General features: G+C 43.1%; 3 protein-coding genes and 1 long non-coding RNA gene across 4 annotated transcripts; all 4 read left to right on the forward strand.

Annotated features, from left to right (window-relative positions):
* On the forward strand, positions 1–3,932 carry LOC133922198 (uncharacterized). The gene is made up of 6 exons (XM_062367414.1): positions 1–43; positions 910–970; positions 1,074–1,300; positions 2,304–2,375; positions 2,467–2,535; positions 2,617–3,932. Exons 5-6 carry the CDS (start codon positions 2,520–2,522, stop codon positions 3,348–3,350), a joined length of 750 nt encoding a protein of 249 aa, XP_062223398.1. The 5' UTR covers positions 1–43; positions 910–970; positions 1,074–1,300; positions 2,304–2,375; positions 2,467–2,519; the 3' UTR covers positions 3,351–3,932.
* LOC133923112 (uncharacterized) lies at positions 3,511–5,736 on the forward strand. Its single transcript, XM_062368558.1, has 5 exons — positions 3,511–3,570; positions 3,668–3,676; positions 3,775–4,004; positions 4,128–4,953; positions 5,038–5,736. The coding sequence occupies exons 1-5, from the start codon at positions 3,511–3,513 to the stop codon at positions 5,734–5,736; spliced, it is 1,824 nt and encodes a 607-aa protein (XP_062224542.1).
* A 189-nt stretch (positions 5,737–5,925) lies between these two features.
* On the forward strand, positions 5,926–7,001 carry LOC133923113 (uncharacterized). The gene is made up of 2 exons (XM_062368559.1): positions 5,926–6,434; positions 6,569–7,001. Exons 1-2 carry the CDS (start codon positions 5,926–5,928, stop codon positions 6,999–7,001), a joined length of 942 nt encoding a protein of 313 aa, XP_062224543.1.
* Positions 7,002–11,280: 4,279 nt separating this feature from the next.
* LOC133922199 (uncharacterized) lies at positions 11,281–12,119 on the forward strand. Its single transcript, XR_009910413.1, has 3 exons — positions 11,281–11,442; positions 11,533–11,742; positions 11,840–12,119. It is a non-coding gene; the product is annotated as an uncharacterized LOC133922199 (long non-coding RNA).
* Positions 12,120–20,412: the final 8,293 nt, after the last annotated feature.

The raw sequence follows: 20,412 nt of genomic DNA on the forward strand, positions 1-20,412 counted from the left end.
ACCCTTCAGCAGGACGGTACCAAACACAAGGAACAAACAAAAGGTAGTTCAAATACTCACAATGTTTGTCATGAAGCCCATTTTCGCTAAGAGCGTATATAACGTCTCTCGGCTTTCTTGATGAATTTGGAATTTGAGGCATTACTGATTTGGTATCGTATTCAAATCAATGATGGTGACAAGTGCATAATTCAATAACAGTAACCTCCAGTTCCCAGAATGTAGATAAGTCCTGGCTGTTAATAAGAACCCAAAAGCAACATATCCTTCTCCGTCCTGGACTAATAGGTCCATGTTCAGTTCCATGAGCATCTGCTATCATCACACACTTCCACTACCAAGTTTTCAAAGCTGCTAATAATGCTGTCGAAACGGTTTAGCTGTGTGAGCTGGTGAGTTAGCTATAAAAATGTAGTAGGACCTGCTGGTCTCAGTGAATCTGAGGGCAACTTTCCTCCTGGTACAAAAAAGCAAAGGGATTAAATTTACACATGAACTTCACCATTCTTTTTGGAAAAATTTATAATGGGCAAACATTTTTGTAAATGAAGCTAATTCTTTATTGTAATTTTTAGCTGTGATGAACTTATAGAATTGGTTGATTTTTTAGTCTTATCCTCAAGCTAGCTTGTTAGAGTTTGACTGTTATAGATAGGAACGTAATCTTTATTGTCAGTCTTTAAATCCATGTACATTATCTTAAAGCTTAGCCTATTCTATGAATTGTTTTGCTAATGTAGAATGGTTGGTGTGACCTTTATTTTGGTTGACTTGAAAATTTACAATATGATTGTACATACGCTAAGCTGATGCCTTGACATTGGTTTATTATCCTTAACAAAACAAGAGCATCTTGATTTCAGAAACTTTGATGACTGAGTGTATAATCACTGGTAGTCTGTCTCGCAGATGTCAACATCCAGCAAGTCCGGGGGGCGCACACCACTCGGAAACATAACCAACACTACTGGTACAAGTATTGCAAAACTACTTCTGCCTACTTCGAGTTCATTATATATATAAATAACATTTGATGCTCCGTGACTAAATACATGTTGTACCTTTTCAGATAGGGTTGGCAATAGCAATGTTGATCCACCAAAGACATCCAGTTCACTGACACCCCTTGCAGATCCTAAAGAAAGTAAGAGGCAACAGGACAGGGAACGGTATGCGCTGAAAAGGGATGAAATTCTAAAGAAGCAACGTGAAGCATATCATTATAAGAAAGCACAAGCCCATTTGAAAGATGCCGAACAGCATCAAACTCAGACAGCAAAGAACTCTATTCAATTTCCAGGTACTTTGAATTCTAACCAACAGACATTATTATTTATCGAGCTAAGTACATGTTGGGTTATTTTAATGATGATGCCATGTTCTTGCATGTGGATGCATCTTACAAATGCGACACACAATATTAGATTCCTGATGATAGCATGTGATTCCATTTTAGGAAATAAGCGTGCTCGCAATGCATCGCATCTTATTAGCATGCCAGAAGAGCCAATACAGCTACGATGTACCCCTGATAGCATCAAGACTGTAACCATTGATAATTGTGCCACTCACACTCCACCACCTAATAATTTGATGGGAGAGTTAACAATCGAGCAAATTGAAGCTAAACGAGTGAGAGAATGTGCACGATATGCAAATCTGACACCTGAACAAAAGCAAGTGATACATGATCGTCAAAAGGTCTCCGAGGTATTGCGACGTAGCACCCTAAGTGAGGAGCAGATTGAAGCAAGTCGTGAACGTCGGAGGGTGCATAATATGACACCCGAGGAGAAGCAGGCAAAGAGAGATCGCGAAAAAGCAAGAAGAGAGTTGCGGCGCAACACTTTGAGCCAAGATTCCATCGCCATGCAGAACCCAATGTATATCCCTGAGGTGGTTCCCCTTACTATGGATGCATCTGATCCTCATGGATCCAGAGTCACAAATGATTGGTCAATTCCTCCGGTCCAACCAACACCTGTTTACATCCAGTTAGCTTCAGATCAGATGCCAGACATGAAGAATGCCAATCAAATAACACGCAGACAACGTGTAACACCTGGAGAAAGGATAGCATTGCTAGCCCGTCGTAATGAGCACTTTGCAAGTAGACGGGACAAGAAAGCTTATGCCTCAATAGAAGAAAATCCAACTTTAACTATAGAAGATACCAATGGTTTAGATCCTCCACCGCAGTCAGGTGTCGTTAACAACGGTAATGTTTTCACTTGTATTGATCTTTCCTCAAATTCCATTAGAACATATACCCTGATGTATTGTACTCGTGTTGTTATTGACAGAAAATACCTCTTTAACCCCTCAAACTACCAACGTCAAGGCGCCAACAACACGTCCACCAATTAGCGATGATGGTAATTTCCTTGATTGTATTCATTTTGTAATTCAAAAAAAATACAATCAGGGCTATCATATATACTTATACAAATCTGTATGATGCGATAGGTGATGATGATGGCGTCGTATTCGATGAGGACTTTGAAGAGGAGGAGGGCTACATGTTCGCTGGTCAAGGTACATTTTTGGCATTGTTTCGCCTTACATCCATATCTTCTACGTCCTTATCTAACTCGTTCATGCTAAAAATCACTTCAGACGGGGATACCGATGATGAGGATATCGAATTCGATGAAGCTAAAGATGCCTCAGCTACTACCTCTAGCATACCCGATCCATATGACCACGTGTATGACAATATACCCCAAGCCACGCACATGTTGAAGCCTGTTGAAAACTGCAAGCATTGCAACGCGAAGAAGTTCGAGCATGAGACAAATGGGTTCTGCTGCCGTAATGGAAAGATTAAACTATGTACCCCAGAAACACCACCTGAGCTCATGAGGCTCTGGTTGAGTTCAGACGCTGATGCTAGGCACTACCGTGAAAGCATTAGGTTTTTCAATGGTCATTTCTCATTCACTTCACTATACTGTAACCTTGACGGTGAGACCACTGACATGAGAAAAAGTGGTATTTACACGTTTCGTGCCCACGGCCAAATGTACCACAACATACGGTCGTTTGGTATAGACGAGACCGAACCCAAGCACTTGGAGCTTTACTTCTACGATGATGATCCCAGTCTAGAGCACCGGTATCGCCGTTGCCGCGAAGAGCAGTACCAGCAAGACAAGGAACTTATCAGAAAGCTGGTTGACATACTTCGTGACAACCCGTACTCTGAACAACTCAGGAGTATGGGACAGGTTGAGGACCTTGATGACTACCGTGTGACACTGAACTTTGATCATAGGTTGGACCAGAGAACATATAACATGCCAGCCACTTCGGAGGTGGCCGCTGTTTGGGTTGAGGGGAGCGAACGCTGAAGGCACTTTGAGAATAGCGTTATCCTGCAAGGGAAGAACAAGCAAATATATGGCATCCGATCGTATCATGGATGCTATGATGCTCTGTCATACCCTCTCTTTTTCCCTAGAGGCGAACTCGGCTGGCATCCCGATATCCCAAAGGTCGGTGTGTCCATCAATGCGGTTACCGCGGCTCGTGCGGCTCGTATGGCTCGTGGTAATAATCATGAGGACCCAGGTTAGTGTTCTCAAAAGATGATGTTTGCACCGTCAATTCTTGGCATAGTACTCGTTGATGTCCAACACTAACTTTGAATGTCATATGCTCTGTGCAGATTTTAATGGTAGGCTATGCGTGTCTGTGCGGGATTACTATTGCTACAAATTCTAGATACGGCCAGGGATATTCAACCCAATACTGTTTGGCAAGTGTCTTTTTCAGCAGTTCGCGGTCGACACATACATCAAGATCGAAAGCTCGCGGCTGGACTACATATGGGCTCATCAGAAGGAGTTAAGGGCGGACCTGTACCAAGGCTTGGTGGACAGCGTGCATGCCGGGGAGGGTAGAGCGGACGTAGTTGGAAAATGGACCGTGCTGGCTACATCATTTATCAGTGAACCTCGGGATAATAGGCATCGATACATGGATGCTATGGCTTTAGTGCGAAAGTATGGGAAGCCGGATGTCTTCCTCACAATGACATGCAATCCAAGCTGGGATGAGATCACACGCGAGCTCTAACCTAGCCAAATACCCCAGGATCGTCCGGATCTCGTCGTGCGTGTTTTCAGGGCGAAGCTAGAGGAACTAAAAAAGCAGTTGCTTGATAAGCACATGCTTGGCAAGGTGAAGGCCTACGTCTATGTGGTTGAGTTCCAAAAGAGGGGTCTACCGCATGCCCACTTCCTGCTCATCATGAAGGGGCGGTACAAGCTCACATGTCCAGAGCAATATGATTGTATCATCTCTGCCGAGCTCCCGGACAAGCGTAACTACCCAGAGCTATACAAGATGGTTGTCAAGCATATGATGCATGGCCCTTGCGGTGTGCTGAACCATGATTGCCCGTGCACGAAGGACCGTCCGTCATGCAAGAATCATTACCCGCGGTCTTTCAACATGACTACCTTACAAGGAAAGGACTCCTACCCGGTGTATAGGAGACGTGATGATGGCCGGCATGCAATGGTTCGAAAACACGAGCTAGACAATAGGTGGGTTGTCCCATACAACCCTTACCTCCTACGGCTGTTCAACTGTCACATCAATGTTGAGGTATGCTCGAGCATAAAGGTCGTTAAATACCTATTCAAGTACATATACAAGGGCCATGACCGGGCGTCTGTGTCTGTGAACGAGGCTGACAAGGCTGACAGGAACGGCAATATCGATGAGATCAGGCAGTATAGGGACGCGAGATGGGTGACCCCCCCGGAAGCCTTGTGGAGGATATACGGCTTTGACCTGAGCAAGAACTCACCACCTGTGATGCAACTACAACTTCATCTCCCGAATATGCACATGGTTTCGTTTCAAGAGGGCCAAGATATCCAAGAAGTGCTCAATCGGGAAGATGCTGATAAGTCAATGCTGACAGAGTATTTCAAGGCGAACAAAGTACATGAGCATGCTCGGGGTATCTTGTACCGAGATTTTCCCGAGTGGTATACTTGGCAGAAAGGCAAAAATAAAAAATTCTAGCAACGAAGGAGACGAGAAGGTGGACAAGTTGGTAGGATCATGTCAGCTCTTCCAGTCGAGGGGGAACGCTACTATTTGCGGGTTCTCCTAAACCACGTGACTGGCACCACCTCCTTTGATGACCTAAGGAAGGTTTACGGCAAGATCCTACCTACCTTTCGTGAAGCCGCAGAGAGAAGGGGCCTGATCGAGGCAGACAACACATTGGATGAGTGTCTTACGGAAGCCGAGTTGTTTCAGATGCCACCATCGCTCCGAAGGCTCTTCGCAACAATATTGGTATTCTGTGAGCCTAGCGACGTGCGTGGACTCTGGAACAAGCACTTTGAGGCAATGTCTGAAGACTATCGCCGCAGCAATCCATGCACACTCGCGACCCAACAAATGGTTTTAATAGATATCAGAAACATGCTACAGTCAATGGGTAAAGATATACGATCATTCCCTCTTCCTGAGATCGACGAGGCACATGACACGGCAAACGGTGTGCCTAGGGAGATCTTTGAGGAGTCTACGATTGAGCTTGACCATGAGGACGCAACTCTGTTGGACTCCCTCAACACCGAGCAGAGGGCCGCCTATGATGAGATTCTATCTACTGTTGACAGTGACGAGGGCGGTGTGTTTTTTATGGATGGACCAGGAGGGACAGGGAAGACTTTTCTGTACAAGGCGTTGCTTGCAACGATACGAGGGTAGGGGAAGATTGCCGTGGCAACAGCTACATCCGGTGTTGCAGCTTCCATAATTCCTGGTGGAAGAACCGCGCACTCGTGCTTCAAGATACCACTGAGTGTTGACGATGGTGTGTTCTGTAGCTTCACTAAACAGAGTGGAACTGCCAAGCTTCTGCGAACAACTTCACTCATTATTTGGGACGAAGCCTCCATGACTAAGAGACAAGCGGTGGAGGCGTTGGACAACAGCATGCGTGAAATAATGAGCCGACCAGAATTGCCATTCGGTGGGAAGACGGTTGTGTTTGGTGGAGATTTCAGGCAGGTCCTCCCTGTTGTTCGAAAGGGGTCAAGGGCTCAGATAATTGATGCATCGCTGCGTAGGTCGTACCTATGGGATTGCATGCGTCACCTAAAGGTTGTACGCAACATGAGGACACAAACTGACCCGTGGTTTGCGGAATACCTACTGCGCATCGGTGGTGGCACTGAGGAGGTCGATGGTGATGGCGATGTATGTCTTCCTGATGATATATGCATGCCGTATACAGGGGAGGACACAGACCTTGATAAACTGATAGACAACGTTTTTCCAATGCTTGATGATAATATGTCGGATCCAAACTACATCACCTCGCGAGCCATCTTGTCCACACGAAACGATTGTGTGGACCAGGTTAATATGAAGATGACCGATCGCTTCCGAGGGGAGGAGGTGGTGTATCATAGCTTTGATCGTGCAGAAGATGATCCCCATAACTACTACCCCCTGAGTTTCTTAACTCGCTGACACCTAATGGGCTGCCTCCACACATTCTGAAGCTCAAGATGAACTGTCCTATCATATTACTTAGGAACATTGACCTCACGAAAGGACTTTGCAATGGGACGAGGTTGGTGGTCAGGGGGTTCCAGAGAAATGCCATCAATGCAGAGATTGTGCTAGGGCAACATGCTGGAAAGAGGGTTTTTCTACCTCGGATCCCCCTATGCCCCTCAGATGATGAGATGTTCCCTTTCCAATTTAAAAGGAAGCAGTTTCCTGTCAGGCCCAGCTTCACTATGACAGTCAACAAGGCACAGGGGCAGACCATCCCCAACGTCGATATTTACCTGCCCGAGCCGGTGTTCTCTCACGGTCAGTTATATGTTACGCTATCTAGGGCCATCGTGAGGGCGAACATCAGGATTCTCGCCGTTCCGGCTAATAACAAAAAAAAGAAGTGCTCAAAGCAAAGTGGGATATACACGAGGAACATCGTCTACAAAGAGGTCCTTACGGGATAGGCGAGGTTTATAAACTCATATAGTATATATAGTTAAATGCCCGTGCGTTGCAACGGGAATCGAAAATTTTCACGAGATAATACAAATGACCGAAACATGTTCTAAAATAACATAACCATGTCCTTGTTATTTTTGTTTGAATTAACATGAGTAAAATTCCTGCTATAGTTGAAGCAAGAGGCAGAGTGTTTGTTTCAAGCTAGAAACAAGATTTGCAGAGGATAAGTTGGAGGATCCAAGACTGGCAAGTGATAGTAGCAATGACCTAACACATTCGGTAAAAAACGAAAATTTGTCTAGCTTGCCCTCTGTTGCAACTTGCAAGTGAAACATCAAGCAGCCCAGGAAAGAAACGAAAGAAAGAAAGAACTGCAATTTTTTTTGACATGGCGATATACTTTGATGAATAGTAATTACAGTAGCGTCTTTTCCCTGTTTTGTGTTCTAGCGTCTTTTATTTCATACTAATTTCTTTAGTACAAACAACAAGCGGATGCAAACAGAAAAAAGAAAAATGATTCAGAGCATCCGCTGGAAGCCCATGTATCGATGATGCATACTTGTAGCACTTCTTGAATTAGTCTACAACTCTATATGTAGCACTGTTAGAGGTAGCATGTCTTGCTGCTCATCCAAATAAGCTTGCACGTGTCCAATTTCATCTACAAAGTCCTCCTGATTAACTTCAAAATGAAGATACACATTATGTTCTGGCTGTAGCAAGATCTCTCCTACTTAAAAAGCAGTAATGCATGTATGATCTGCCAGAATATTCCTCTGCCTCTACGAGATTCCCCTACGATTCCTTTGCCCCCCTCCTCTATGCGCCCATCACACGCATCGTCGTCCGATTCGTCCTCACAGTCCACTCACCGCAATGGATCGGACGCCGCGAATCTGCCTTCCACCCACCCAATGCCCGTCTCCCGCCGCCGCCGCCAGGGCGGGCCTCACTCCCGGACCCACAACCACCGAATGCTCCTCCGTCGTGTCGCCGCAGCAGCGAAGCGCTTCTCCTCTTTAACCCACGCGCGAGCCCTCCGGCACGAGCGCGCCACCCGACGTAGCCACGCCACCACCTCCTCCTCGTCCCCACGCCGCCGCGGACACCGCTGCGCGCCGCCGGCCTCCGCCAAGGAACTCACGACCACTGCCACGCCCCGCCTGTTCCCGGACTACAACCCGCCCCGCCCGGACTCGCCGGACGATGACGCCCTCACGAGTCACCTTGCAGCCACCGTGCTTGCCTCGCCGGACCCTGCCTCTCTCCCGCCCCTCCCCTTCCTCCCGCTCCTCCGCCCGATCCATCTCCTCCTCGCGCTCCCGCTCCTCACCTCCCACCCGCACCTCACCCTCCTCCTCCTCCTCTTCCCCTCCCACCCCCAGCAACACCCGCACCCTCACCTCCTCCTGTGCTTCACCGTTGCCGCCCACCTTGCCGTCCGCGACGCTGGTGCCGCGCACACCATCCTCGTGCGAGCCTTCCGCTTCCCGTCCCCTCACTGGTATTTCATCGAGCACTTCATCTCCACCTACAGGGCCTTCTCCTCCGACCCCGCCTGTGGTTATTGGCAGCGGTGTTGCTGCCCTAAGGTATGCACTAGAAGTTTCAAAGCACGGCTCTGTTGCTATTATTACCAAAGCAGAGCCTCATGAGAGCAACACAAACTATGCACAAGGTGGTGTTAGTGCTGTTCTATGCCCCTCTAATTCTGTAGAAAGTCACATGAAAGACACAATTGTTGCAGGAGCTTACCTGTGTGATGAAGAGACTGTCAGGATAAGTTTAGCATCCATGATCCCATCATCACTACAATAATTGCTTTTTCATTGCCTCACCATTTTTTTCAATGCATTTTCCCGTGAATCCTTGCTTGCAAACTATTTCTTTCACTGCATTGCACAGTTGTTAACTCATATTTCTTGATTACTAACCTTCATTTTGCCTTTCAGGTAGTATGCACAGAAGATGGTAGACTGCACTTTGCAAGGGAAGGTGGACATTCTCACAACAGAATTGTTCATTCTGCTGATACGACTGGAAGCGAGATCGAAAGAGCACTACTTCAAGCAGTTAACAATGATGATAGCATATCTTTGTTTGGTCACCACTTTTCCATCGATCTATTGACATGTCAGGTTAGCATTTGTTGTTCTTATGCCAATCACTTGTTACTTGGCATGTTATATATATCTTTACTGTCAATCAAGACATCTTTTGAACAGTAGTTTTATTTATTTGATGGATAATACTTTTGTTGATCTCTTTCTCTTGTATGTTTCTTTACCTGCACTTGTTGTATGCATGTACTTGCATGTGTTTTCCTTCTGAAAGCCGCCTGCTATTTAGGTGTTATCCTTCGTCGTCATATAAAGTGATAGCTACCAAATAGCCTTTGACTGTATGAAAAGTAGCGATGAACTGGTGATTGGCCAGAATAATGATTATCTCTTCATTTGTAGTGACTTTACAAGGAACAAAAAGGTGAAACTTGCTTATAATTAATGGCCCTAAGTTTAAAGTAGTCTAGGATGAATATAGTTGTTAAAGTCTCTTCATTTGTAGTGACTTTACAAGGAACAAAAAGGTGAAACTTATGTCTCTTCATTTGTAGTCTCTTCAGTGCTATTTTGGAAAATCGATTAATGTATTCTCAATAATATATAACGCATGGGCAGAAAACTATAAGTATAAATGTTCCATCTTAGTATATGTTTAAAGTTCTCTTTGTCGATGCAAGAATGATCAACCTTTGATATGCATGCTTTCATGGTAGCTGTTCAGTCATTTGACATTACCAGTGTACTCCAAATGAATTTTGTGTGCACCAAATTAGTCTTTTGCTTTTGATGCATTGATCACTTGAAGTATTAATTCTTAGTTGCAATTTCGTGGTAACATGCTGGTTTTAGGTGCCTTGTGAAAAGATCAACCTGTCGAATATAATTAATCTGATCCTTTTCATTACAAAAGTTGTTTCCTCCATTGAAAGTTTATCGATGGCGGTAATGGCATCGACGCTGCACTCTCTATTGGATCTCTTGTCAGGCTTCATACTCTGGTTTACAACACATGCTATGAAAAAGCCCAACAAGTACAGCTATCCAATTGGAAAGAGGCGCATGCAGCCAGTGGTAAGGGCCTTGTTTAGTAAACAGTGTCACTTTGGTAGAGTTCGCATTATGTGTTTAAGATGATCGTGTTTGTCTGTTTTGCATCACAAATGAAAGCCTATGTAGTTCTCAAAATTTGTCTTCATGTCCAGTCACAGAATCAACTTACTTACAAAAAGGCTTTATTTTTTTATACAATTGTCAACCCCCTACCTTACATAAGTGTGTTTCAGCCTGAAATGCTACACTGAATTTCACATTATAATCTGATCATTCAGAGTATCTACTTATGTCACATGACAATGTACACGCTAACTGTCTGAACAACTTGAAATTGTAGGGCATAATTGTTTTTGCATCGGTGATGGGCACACTTGGCTTCCAAGTGCTGATTGAATCAGGGCGCCAACTTATTACGCAGGTACACGATCTGCTGTTATGACAACAAACCTTTGCCCAAAACTTTGCCTTCTTTAGCTCTCTGTCTTTTTAAAAAAAGAATTAGTCACCGTTGGAAGAAAAACATAACGATTGATGCAAGCAAACATACTTTCACCTGTCATGACGCACACGAAAATATTCATTATCCGTCGCAATACATGTGAAAATATTCATCCCCTGCCGCGACGCACATGAAAATATTTATTCCCCGTTGCAACCCACTTGAAAATATCCGTTCCCCGTTGCAACGCACGGGCACGTAACTATTCAGGTCAAAAGCTGGTTGTCCCCCATTAACTGAAGCTTCAGATGAGGAATTTTGTAAAGAGAGAGAGGTACTGCTTTGACTTCCTTGATCTGCCTGTAAGTTAGGTTCCTTTCGAAGTGCATCATCATTCAAGTTGACCAGGCCGTCCTCAGCATCAATGACTTGATCTTCCTCTGAACAAGGTCATCCATTTGCATGTTAGCCACAGGTTAATTGAGATCAACACCTGGACTGTATTTAGAATAGCAAGAGAGTATAATCCTATATTCCATTTTCCTTGACACACTTCAAGAAATAATTTATGCTCAAGCATGTTCGATTAGATTTTCACCTTGGCAGTCATGAACTTTTTTTCTCTGTCCTTTTTATATCTATTTAGATTATTCCCTTTATTGGATTTGCGCTGGCAAAGTTCTTGTTCTACTCGACAGTAACTATTATACTTAAGGTAGAGGCCACTATCCTCTTGTGGGCAAACTCACGAACTTCCTGAAAAATATTACAAAACAGGGCCATTTTTGTCTGTTCCAGATATGCGGAGCAACCATGCTAAATCTCTCACTCTTGACCTCAGACATGTGGGCCGTTCTAATCCGTATCTTTGCTTAGCATGAGAAGGTATGAACACAAGACTTCCTTTCTCCATTTGTTTACTGCAGTAATCATTTATAAATTGATCTGAGGGACGCAAACTTTGCGCATCTGCAGGTTGATTGGATGTACTTCGTTGCTTTTGCCGGCACAGCAGCTGGCCTCGTGATATACTCATGCAAATACTGTCCCTTTTACCTATGTAATATGTGCTAAACCTCTGTTCTCTCTGGATTACAAACTAAGAAGCTTGACACTTTTTATCTGCAGCTGTGCCCCATTTGCATGTATAAATCGAAGGACCTCGCGTTTGGATGTGGACATCAGGTGCAGAAACCTTTCATCAACTATACACAATGTTTTCGCTACATATTTCCTGTTCTGCAATCTGCATGCTAGATTGATAATATATATGTGTCTGCAGACTTGCGATATGGAACGCTGCCCTCTATGCCGGCAGCACATAACACAAAGATCAGGCTCTACTGATGCCATGAAGCTTTTGGAAGAAACTCCTACGCAAAATGTTCAGACCAGCTTTAATTGTACTGATCTTTGTCTTGTAATTGGTGTCTTGGTCTTAAGTAGATAGTGCTGCTGTCACTGTCCCAGTAAGGCACAACTGCAGTTTAACTATAGAAGTTAGTGTTAAAAAAGCGCACCAAAAAATAATGTACATATTCCTCCCTTTCTTCTGTACATCATCCTGGATGAGACAATGAATATTGTCTGACCATGCATATTGTCTGTACATCATCCTGGATGAGACAATGAATATTGTCTGGAGGAGACAATGAGACAATGAATATTGTCTGTATATCATCCTGGATGAGACAATGAATATTGTCCCTTTTCAGTTGCAGTTATCTCCCCTACTTAAAAAAACGTAACAATCCTTCCTCCCACCTCAACGTTTTCTTCCGCTCTCAACTTTTTATGGCCCCCTTCCTTTTATTTCGCTCTACCACCCTCAAATGTGTTTATGATGTGGAATAAGCTTCAAGCTTTGGGAGGACGCTGCGCCATGCATCAGCAATATCTTTGGCTAGCTTAGCCTGACCTTTGGCAAATTCATGGAATGCGAGTCCAATATCAAGCTGTTTTTTGCTCCTGGAAACGAGCAAACTCTTCATTCATTATTCTAACTATGTGTTCAAACCTCTTTGTGGCCTCCTCGCTGCCTGCTTTCCACTGTACGCACAAGACATCATAGCTAAGCTGGATGTCAAGACCCTCTGTTTCCATCAGCCTGGTAAGATCATTGTTTACTTTCTCATGGTCCATTAAATGCATCATTCTTGAAGATATCATTCAGTTCAACTTACCAATAGCAACATAATGTAAAGTGTAAACACTAAAAGATGAGACATCAAACATGTAAATGCAATCTGATCAAATTAAACACTATAGGATTCCATGTCCACGAACAAGAAAGGAATATCACTTGAGTTTCTCATGCTTCGATGCTGGAGAAAATGGGGGCAATAGCCCCTTTCTGACTTTAGTAAGTTCTAAAGGGTGATGGGTGTAAATATTTACTATTTTCTTTCATAAGTATTGAAATTAAAATTATGCATGTAGAACCTCCTCTACATTCTTGCTGTAGCATACATACGGTCATCAAATTGTTGAAGAATCTCCTTAAAAAGGTCAAAATAGTTAGATGGTTCATTAGTTCAACTACCTTGACCATTTTCCTTTCATTTTGAAATGAAACCTCACCCACCTATAAAACCTAAATAAAAGGCAGGTAAATTTTATACAAAACAATCATGCTCATTTTCTAAAAAAAAAAGGCTCAACCCGCGAAAGGGTAGGGAGCCAAAGCTCAACCCACGCCAAATCAGCCTGTCGAGCTTTAGGGCAAGGAGAATTTGATGCCTTACAGGAGTTCAAGGAGGTTGTGTGGGCTCTGTTATTTAAGTATGCTAATGCCCTTGTTAATTCGCGAGGTGGTACAAAACTTATGCAGGAGCGTTGTGTGTTGCTCGCGGACGGTTCCGTGCGGCCCACGAAGCCCAAAGTCTCAGGTCCGTTGGATCCAATCGAATGGTCACAGTCACCCAACACGGAACAAAAACAATCTGTCATGAAACCCTAATCCATTCACCACCGTTCACTCCCGAAAAACACGCGACTGAAGTTGCACGGCGGCACGGTGGACCTTCTCACCGGCGTGCGCGTGCAGCGAAGATGCTGCGCGCGGCTCCGTCGAGGTGATCCACCGTGGCGCAAAACGCGCGCGATCAAAAGCATGGCGACTCAAGCAGTGGAGCGGAGTGGATGCGGGAGCTAAGGAGCGTCCGTGCCAACATCAAGGTGAGGGCGTTGCAGCGACGATGGCGTGCACTGCCGGAACAGTAAGAAGCAAAAGAAAATCCGTTTTTGTGCCCACTGATCAACTTCTAGGTTTTGGGATTTGGTGTTAATGGGGATTAGGGTTTCAGGAATTGGGAAATTTTCTTAGGGTTTTGCAATTTTTGGAACTCCCCTCCTTCTTAGGAATAATCGATGCAATCTCTGTTGGATAGGAAAATAAAGGTACGGTGTGGTAACAGAATCCGCATAAAAAGGAGGATAACCGATGCGTTCCCAAAGGTAAGGCATCCATATTTATCTTCTTCTTTTTTACTTTTTGATTCATCGGCCAAAATTACCCTAACAGACTGCGGACTAATTGCTATAACAACATTTTGGCGCCTGTTAGCCCGCAAAAAATTGTCTTTTGGTGCCACATGTGTCTATATTTATGGCTGATTCAGCTGGGTCATTTTTTCATCTCCACGCATCCAGCCAAGTGTCCAACTAAGCAGCGAGATGGTGGTGCCCTGTCGTCTGCATGCGAGCAGGAGGGTACAGGCCATGCCTCCATTTCCTGGAAGCTATTCCATGAGTAGGCAAGTAGAATCCTCCATACCTATACACATGCATAGCATTTTGTTATTAGTTTGATTCTGTTCTGGAGCTAATAGCTTTTCTCTTTGCACATATAGATCTCTGCAGTTCCATGAGGTGCAGATGGATCACATGTACCAGCGGTGCTAGATCGTGCGCGCAAAGGTCATCTGGAAAGCGCCGATGCGGGAGGGTTTTGATGGTCGTCCACTGCTAAGGGCCATTCTAATGGATCAATTGGTAAGTTAAATCTTCATATGACATTGTAATCATGTAAAAATGCTTTGCAAATTTTGAAGGAGAACAATTCATGATCAGCAATTTTAGGGGTTAAACTTTTGCAGTTCTCTGATTAGTTTAGACTGTTTGGTGCCCTTTGTTACTGATTTGTGTGCTAGGTCTTCGCTATAGGAGTTATACCTATTTCTTACTTGTGATTATTTGTAGGATTTACAATCTATATTCTTGGAGGTGCTGATATTCAGAATATTTGGCTTCTCCTGAACCATATAGACTGACTACTAAAGATATATTAATATATTAAACAAGACATTATGCTCATACTGAGGGGCTTTGATGAACTCGATGTTTTTTCAAAAGTAATAGCTAATTTTTCTGTGCTCACAACTTGATACTATAAAATAGTGCATTTTATTATCTAATATGTTGGTCCAGCTTCATCTTGATGTTTGTAATCTTACTTAGTGATGTTTCTTAGAAGTTTTGCACACAATGATTAATTCTTGGATTCTCTCCAGGGGTCAGATGTGTCTGTTTTTGAATCATGATGAGTAGTCGGGGAATAGCAACATGCAGGATACATATACTTGTTTGGATTGCTGCTGCCACACCAAGTCACCAACAATGTGATTGTAACATGAGTGCCTGTCCTGAAACCATTTAGTCTTAGTAGCAAGTAGCTTTAGCTATCAGGATGTATCTATGTGCATGTGGGTTAGTATTAAACTATGACATCTTGTGGATGAGTTGATCTTTGGTTATTCGGATGTGGGGGTGGAAAAAGTATATGCCGAGCAATTCTGGTCTATGTGGCAAAAATATGGAGCTGTATCCATAGTGCTTTATTTTTAGCCCTTAAAGAAATAGTCCGATATTCCTCCAATATATATGAACGTAGCTCGACAAAGTTGACCTTTTCTTTTTGTCTGCTAATTCTTGTGTTCTGTAAACAACCTATTAGATTAGCTGTTGCAATGCCTAAACAAACAAAATGGGCATAATACAGAAAGATATATGCTACAATGGGAACATAACCCAGCTCACTTGTTGCTGCTCAGTTGTGGCTGCTTTCTCAATCAATTGTTGCTGCTCAGTTTAGACTTCACTTTAGTTATTAAATGGTTTTCATTTTTTTATAAATGGACTAGAGGGCTGACTTGGCATTTGTTTTTGTGAATGAGTTAAGTATATAATTCAAACTGTTGGCTTGGTGAAATTGTGACATATATTCTTTGCAAATGTATTTTGCCTTATTAGTTTTCATGAAGCTTATTGTCCTTAATACAAATGTATTTGTGGCAGATTGGTGTTTCTGTTGTGGATAGGTTTACCTACTATTGTCCTTAATACTGTACGTACTGATCAATATAGGAAATTCTAGGCCACGTGACAATTTATCATCAGCTTCTGCATGTGTCATTTACTATTTATCATGTATGTTGTAATTTGAAAGTTCATATGCAGTGGTTTCATATGAAAGATCATCTAACATCTGATCAAATATATCCCTGATTAGGAGCATCATATTATATAGTGTATCAATTTTTATGCCTTGTATGGGACTAGAATGGAGGCCATCGTGTGTGGGTCTGATGCTGAAAGGTTCAATCAGGGACTCCGTGATAATCACATATATGACTTTGCCAACATCGGGTTTGAACCAACTGTGACGCCGTACAGATTTTTTTGGTACCTAGACTCTGAGTACTACATGTCTATGATCACTCATACTACTGTGAACAACCTGGCAAGGCGTATAGAGTTCCCAATATGTCCAAGTGTTTTCATGGACTTCAACAACGTCTACTCACGCCCCCACAGGACGATAGCAGGTATAAAGTCATAAATACATTGCACTGATTTTTTCTGATATAATACAATATATCCATAAATAACTCATTCCTTTTTACATTTTTGTGTGTATAGATGTTGTAGGTTTAGTGCTTCATGTGACGGATATTCAATATCGGTGGTCGTTCCCTAGAAACATTCCTGTTAAAGACATGGCGCTTATGAACACAAGGTTAGTTGTCTTCCAAAATTTCTTGCCTTTCGAATGCTGTAAATGTAGACAAGTTCAAGATCCTGTATTCACCATACGGGAAAGTGTTGTCTCCGATTTTAATTTTCATGTTTCTTGCTAGATATATTTTGATAATTAATGATGTGCATAGTAGTTCTGATGAATTTAGTTTTAAATTCATTACTTGCTTTTTCATTCAATAGTTCTAATTGGCTCTTTAGGATAAACATTGGATACGTTATATTAGTCTAACGTACAGCTGAGTTAAAAGCACTTGTACTGTTTTTCCTACCTCATTGTATCCAGAATTGCTTTAACTTGAGAAAACTTCCTACTGGTCATCTTTCATAGTGAGTACTAGAAACTTGTTTCCTCAAGTTTCATTCACCTTTATATTCACTTCAAGACTATAACAATTCTAATTCATTTCTTTCCTCGATTTAATATTAGTTGAAAACTGCACTTTGGATTCATCTAATGGATTATTCTGTGATTTGGTGCAGTTAGACTCGAGGCCAATCTAATAGTCTTTTATAAAGTCAGTGTTGAAGGGATTCTTGTGTTTGTCCATGTAGTAACATTCTATTTATTGTGTCCTTATGGTTTCCACCACTTTTGGGCGTTGTCAATTCCTTGTACCAGTTTCTTATCATGGTTCAAACATTTGTAAATGTAGAGAAGTTCAGGATCCTGTATTTCTTAGCTACAGTTAAATATTGATAACAGGTTTGAGGTTGTTTTTCTGCGCGTATGGGACATGCACATTGCACGCCATATCACACGTTTCAGAAGGGCCGAGGCCGAGCTCCATTGTTTGGCCGCCACATTTGTAAAGATAAACAGGAATATCGGTAAAATAGAATTCCAATTCATATTAGATTGGAAAAGTTTCATCTATATCAATATTCATTTCGATTTTATATAATTTTATCCATCCTCAGGTGGTGTGGCGACCACCTATGCGATCCATCTCATTTTCCAGCCTACTATTGCCCAAGCAAAGGAGCTAGAGGGTGAGGAATCCTACCATTCACATGACTCGATCTATAATGTGTTATTTTCTAATTTTTCTTGTAAATGTGTCATTGCAGATCTATGTGAGATTTTGATTAACAGGCAGCAGGTGTTGAGGCAGATTCGTCATCAAGTTCAAGTGATGTTGGTGAACAGAGAGAATGGTAATATCAACCAACACGTTCAAATCATGAACCAGTAGTCAGAATTGTTAGTGTTGGATCCACTAGGTAGAATAAACATTTTATTCATTCCCGTAGCTGCAACTTGTGAGTCAAAATAAGGGTCTTATGCTTGATGCCCCTCATGATACAGTAGAAGCTTAGTACGTTTGAGGAGTAAAGGGTTCTACTTGTTGGGAGTTGTCTAATGCACTTTGCTCTATTATAGTTAAGAACTGGGTGTCAAAGTTTGGAGTTTGCTTTATCTGGATACCTCTATTTCCTGTCAAATTTTGAATTATGGTACTATGTTATTCCTTTTTCCAATGAATGCTACATAACTGTCTCATGATCAATCTTTTTGCGAGAAAGTTTGAAATGGCTTGTCGTTCGTTGACAATGCAAGCTGGTTCTGGGCTTTCTGGCCCTGTCATGTGTATGGTGTGGCATGAATCTACAATGGTTGGATGGGGGTGAAGAAGTAGAGCCTTAATACCCACCTTTGTTCCAATCTAGATCCTGTCTACACCATACAGGAGCCATTGTAGATTCATGCCACACCATACACATGACAGGACCAGAAAGCCCAACGACGAGCCATTTCATGCCATACATATGGTGTGGCATGAATCTACAAGTGTGACAAAATAATGGGATCACAAGGTCCAGCTTCCAGAGGTATGAGATGGGATCCTGATACTAATAGTGATTATACTTTTTAACTGCAAGTGGAAAATTAATCATCTTTGCTAGCGCATTTTTGACTATAGGAATTTGTTTGTCTATCTGACATTCAAAAAACACCATCAGGTCCAAGTTAGATCTGGGGTCGATGTGTTTCGAATTGTGATTATGTCCCCTCCTTATGTGGGGATGGTTATTGGTTATAGGACTTGTTTCTATTTTACCAACAGAAAATGGGGATGTCCATAGGACTTGTTTCTGTTTTACTCCCCATCTGCTTGCAGATCCTTGTCTTTTGATCAGAGGGTTATAATGTTACTGTATGGATAAGTGATTCTTCATTTGCTACAATTGGGACAACTTCTAGGCAAAATCGTGGTGTACTGGTTTGGATAGCCTGTGGAGAATGATAGTTTCAACGGTTCATCACTGTTTAGTATTGTAGAATAGTACAAATTTGACGTGAGTAAATGTGAGACATCATGTATGACAAAAATTGAAGCAAATTTACTCACTTCACGTGCTCATCTGCATAGTGCAAAGTACATAGAAAGGGAAAGAGGCAACTTCCGGGTTTGATGAATGCTAGGGGATTTGTAAGATAAATGATAGCTGATAGGAATAACTATCCAGCCATGATAGAAAGTAGAAACTGATTTCATATGCAGCATGGAGCGCTTAAAGTTTCCTCCATGATTTACAGAAGTTGTTTCCATTGGAGTGCACACACAGCATCACTTGCTGAAATATAGTAGTCTGCTAGCACCTTTTGCTGCTTAGTGTTCTGAGGTGCATCATTTTGCTTATTCAGTACTACAATTTTTTGGAATTAGTTTGCTGTCCGTGATAATACTTGTGCATTCAGCTAAGTTTTCATTGTTGCGATTCGTGCAGGTTGCGATCCCTGTTGTTCCTACCGTGAGGGTGGTCATCACCTTCACCAAGTTCGCTCCTCTCATTGAGCCAAAGGATTTCTTCATGGCGATGTGAAGCCCCAGCCTCTTGGCGATCTTAGGGCCAGGAAGCATCATGGCGAAGCTCGACACCCACAAGAGCTCCTATCTGAAGTGGAGCTCCAAGAACTCCAGATCAAAGTTTCTGAATCTGTCGCAGGTCGCGGATAACGCCGACCCCTTCACGATCCCAAGCTGACTACACCTGGGTTAACAACACTGGGTCCAAGAGCCATGACAAGAAGTCATCCAAGTCTAAGAAGGGCAAAGGCAAAGAGACCTAAACAATGATCCAATGGTATTGACTTAGTGAAAGCTTATGTATAAGCCAGCGCCCAGAATCTGTAATTACCAAGCATATGGGATGTGCCTCTTAGGCTCTTAGAGTGTAATCCGAAAGGCGTGACAGTTTAGCTGCCAGGACAGGGATTAGAGTGTTAAACTAGGCCTGCCATTTTCCTTTCGCTTCTGTTCTTGTTTTCACTGATTGTTCAGCAATGTGTTGTAAAACTGGGCACTTCCAAGATGCAAGAATTCCTTTGTCGCCTGCACCAGAGTCATACTGCCTCCTCTGCTCCTCCTCTGCTCGAACAGGGGAATGCCTCCTCTGTTGCAAAACAAAATTTGATTTATATGTACTTTCATGGTTGTACGTGTGCTATATTACTTTTGTTTAACAAATTTTTCCTTCCTTGAGTCAAATCCCCTTTGCTTTTCCTTTTTTTCTTCCTTTTCCTTACGGCCTGTTTCTTTTCTCCTCTTGGGCCGAGCTCGCTCCCTCCTCCCTTCTCACCCCACCTCCCCGACTGGGCCGGCCGAAGGCCAGGCCCAGCTCCCGCGCGAGTGCCTGCTGCCGCCTCCGCCAGCCCACTCCGAAGGTGCCCGAGCTCCCTCCGCCTTTGCGTCACGCGTCGTTGCCGTGTGGGGCCCGTCCTCTTCCTCCATCTCCGACCCGAGCATGCCACGCCGCCTCTAGTCCGAGCCGGCCACGAACACTGCTGCCCTCCCCGAGCCCAAATCCCAACAA

Source organism: Phragmites australis, chromosome 6 (assembly GCF_958298935.1).
Source record: "Phragmites australis chromosome 6, lpPhrAust1.1, whole genome shotgun sequence".
Classification (NCBI taxonomy): domain Eukaryota; kingdom Viridiplantae; phylum Streptophyta; class Magnoliopsida; order Poales; family Poaceae; genus Phragmites; species Phragmites australis.

Excerpts from the sequence above, each read along its gene's own strand:
- LOC133923112 (XM_062368558.1), top strand. The coding sequence starts at position 3,511 with ATGCGGTTACCGCGGCTCGTGCGGCTCGTATGGCTCGTGGTAATAATC. Across the intron at positions 4,005-4,127 it reads GCTATGGCTTTAGTGCGAAA|GGCGAAGCTAGAGGAACTAA; the intron begins GTATGGGAAGCC and ends GCGTGTTTTCAG. Across the intron at positions 4,954-5,037 it reads AGTATTTCAAGGCGAACAAA|CAACGAAGGAGACGAGAAGG; the intron begins GTACATGAGCAT and ends AAAAAATTCTAG.
- LOC133923113 (XM_062368559.1), top strand. The coding sequence starts at position 5,926 with ATGACTAAGAGACAAGCGGTGGAGGCGTTGGACAACAGCATGCGTGAA. Across the intron at positions 6,435-6,568 it reads TTCCGAGGGGAGGAGGTGGT|GAACATTGACCTCACGAAAG; the intron begins GTATCATAGCTT and ends CATATTACTTAG.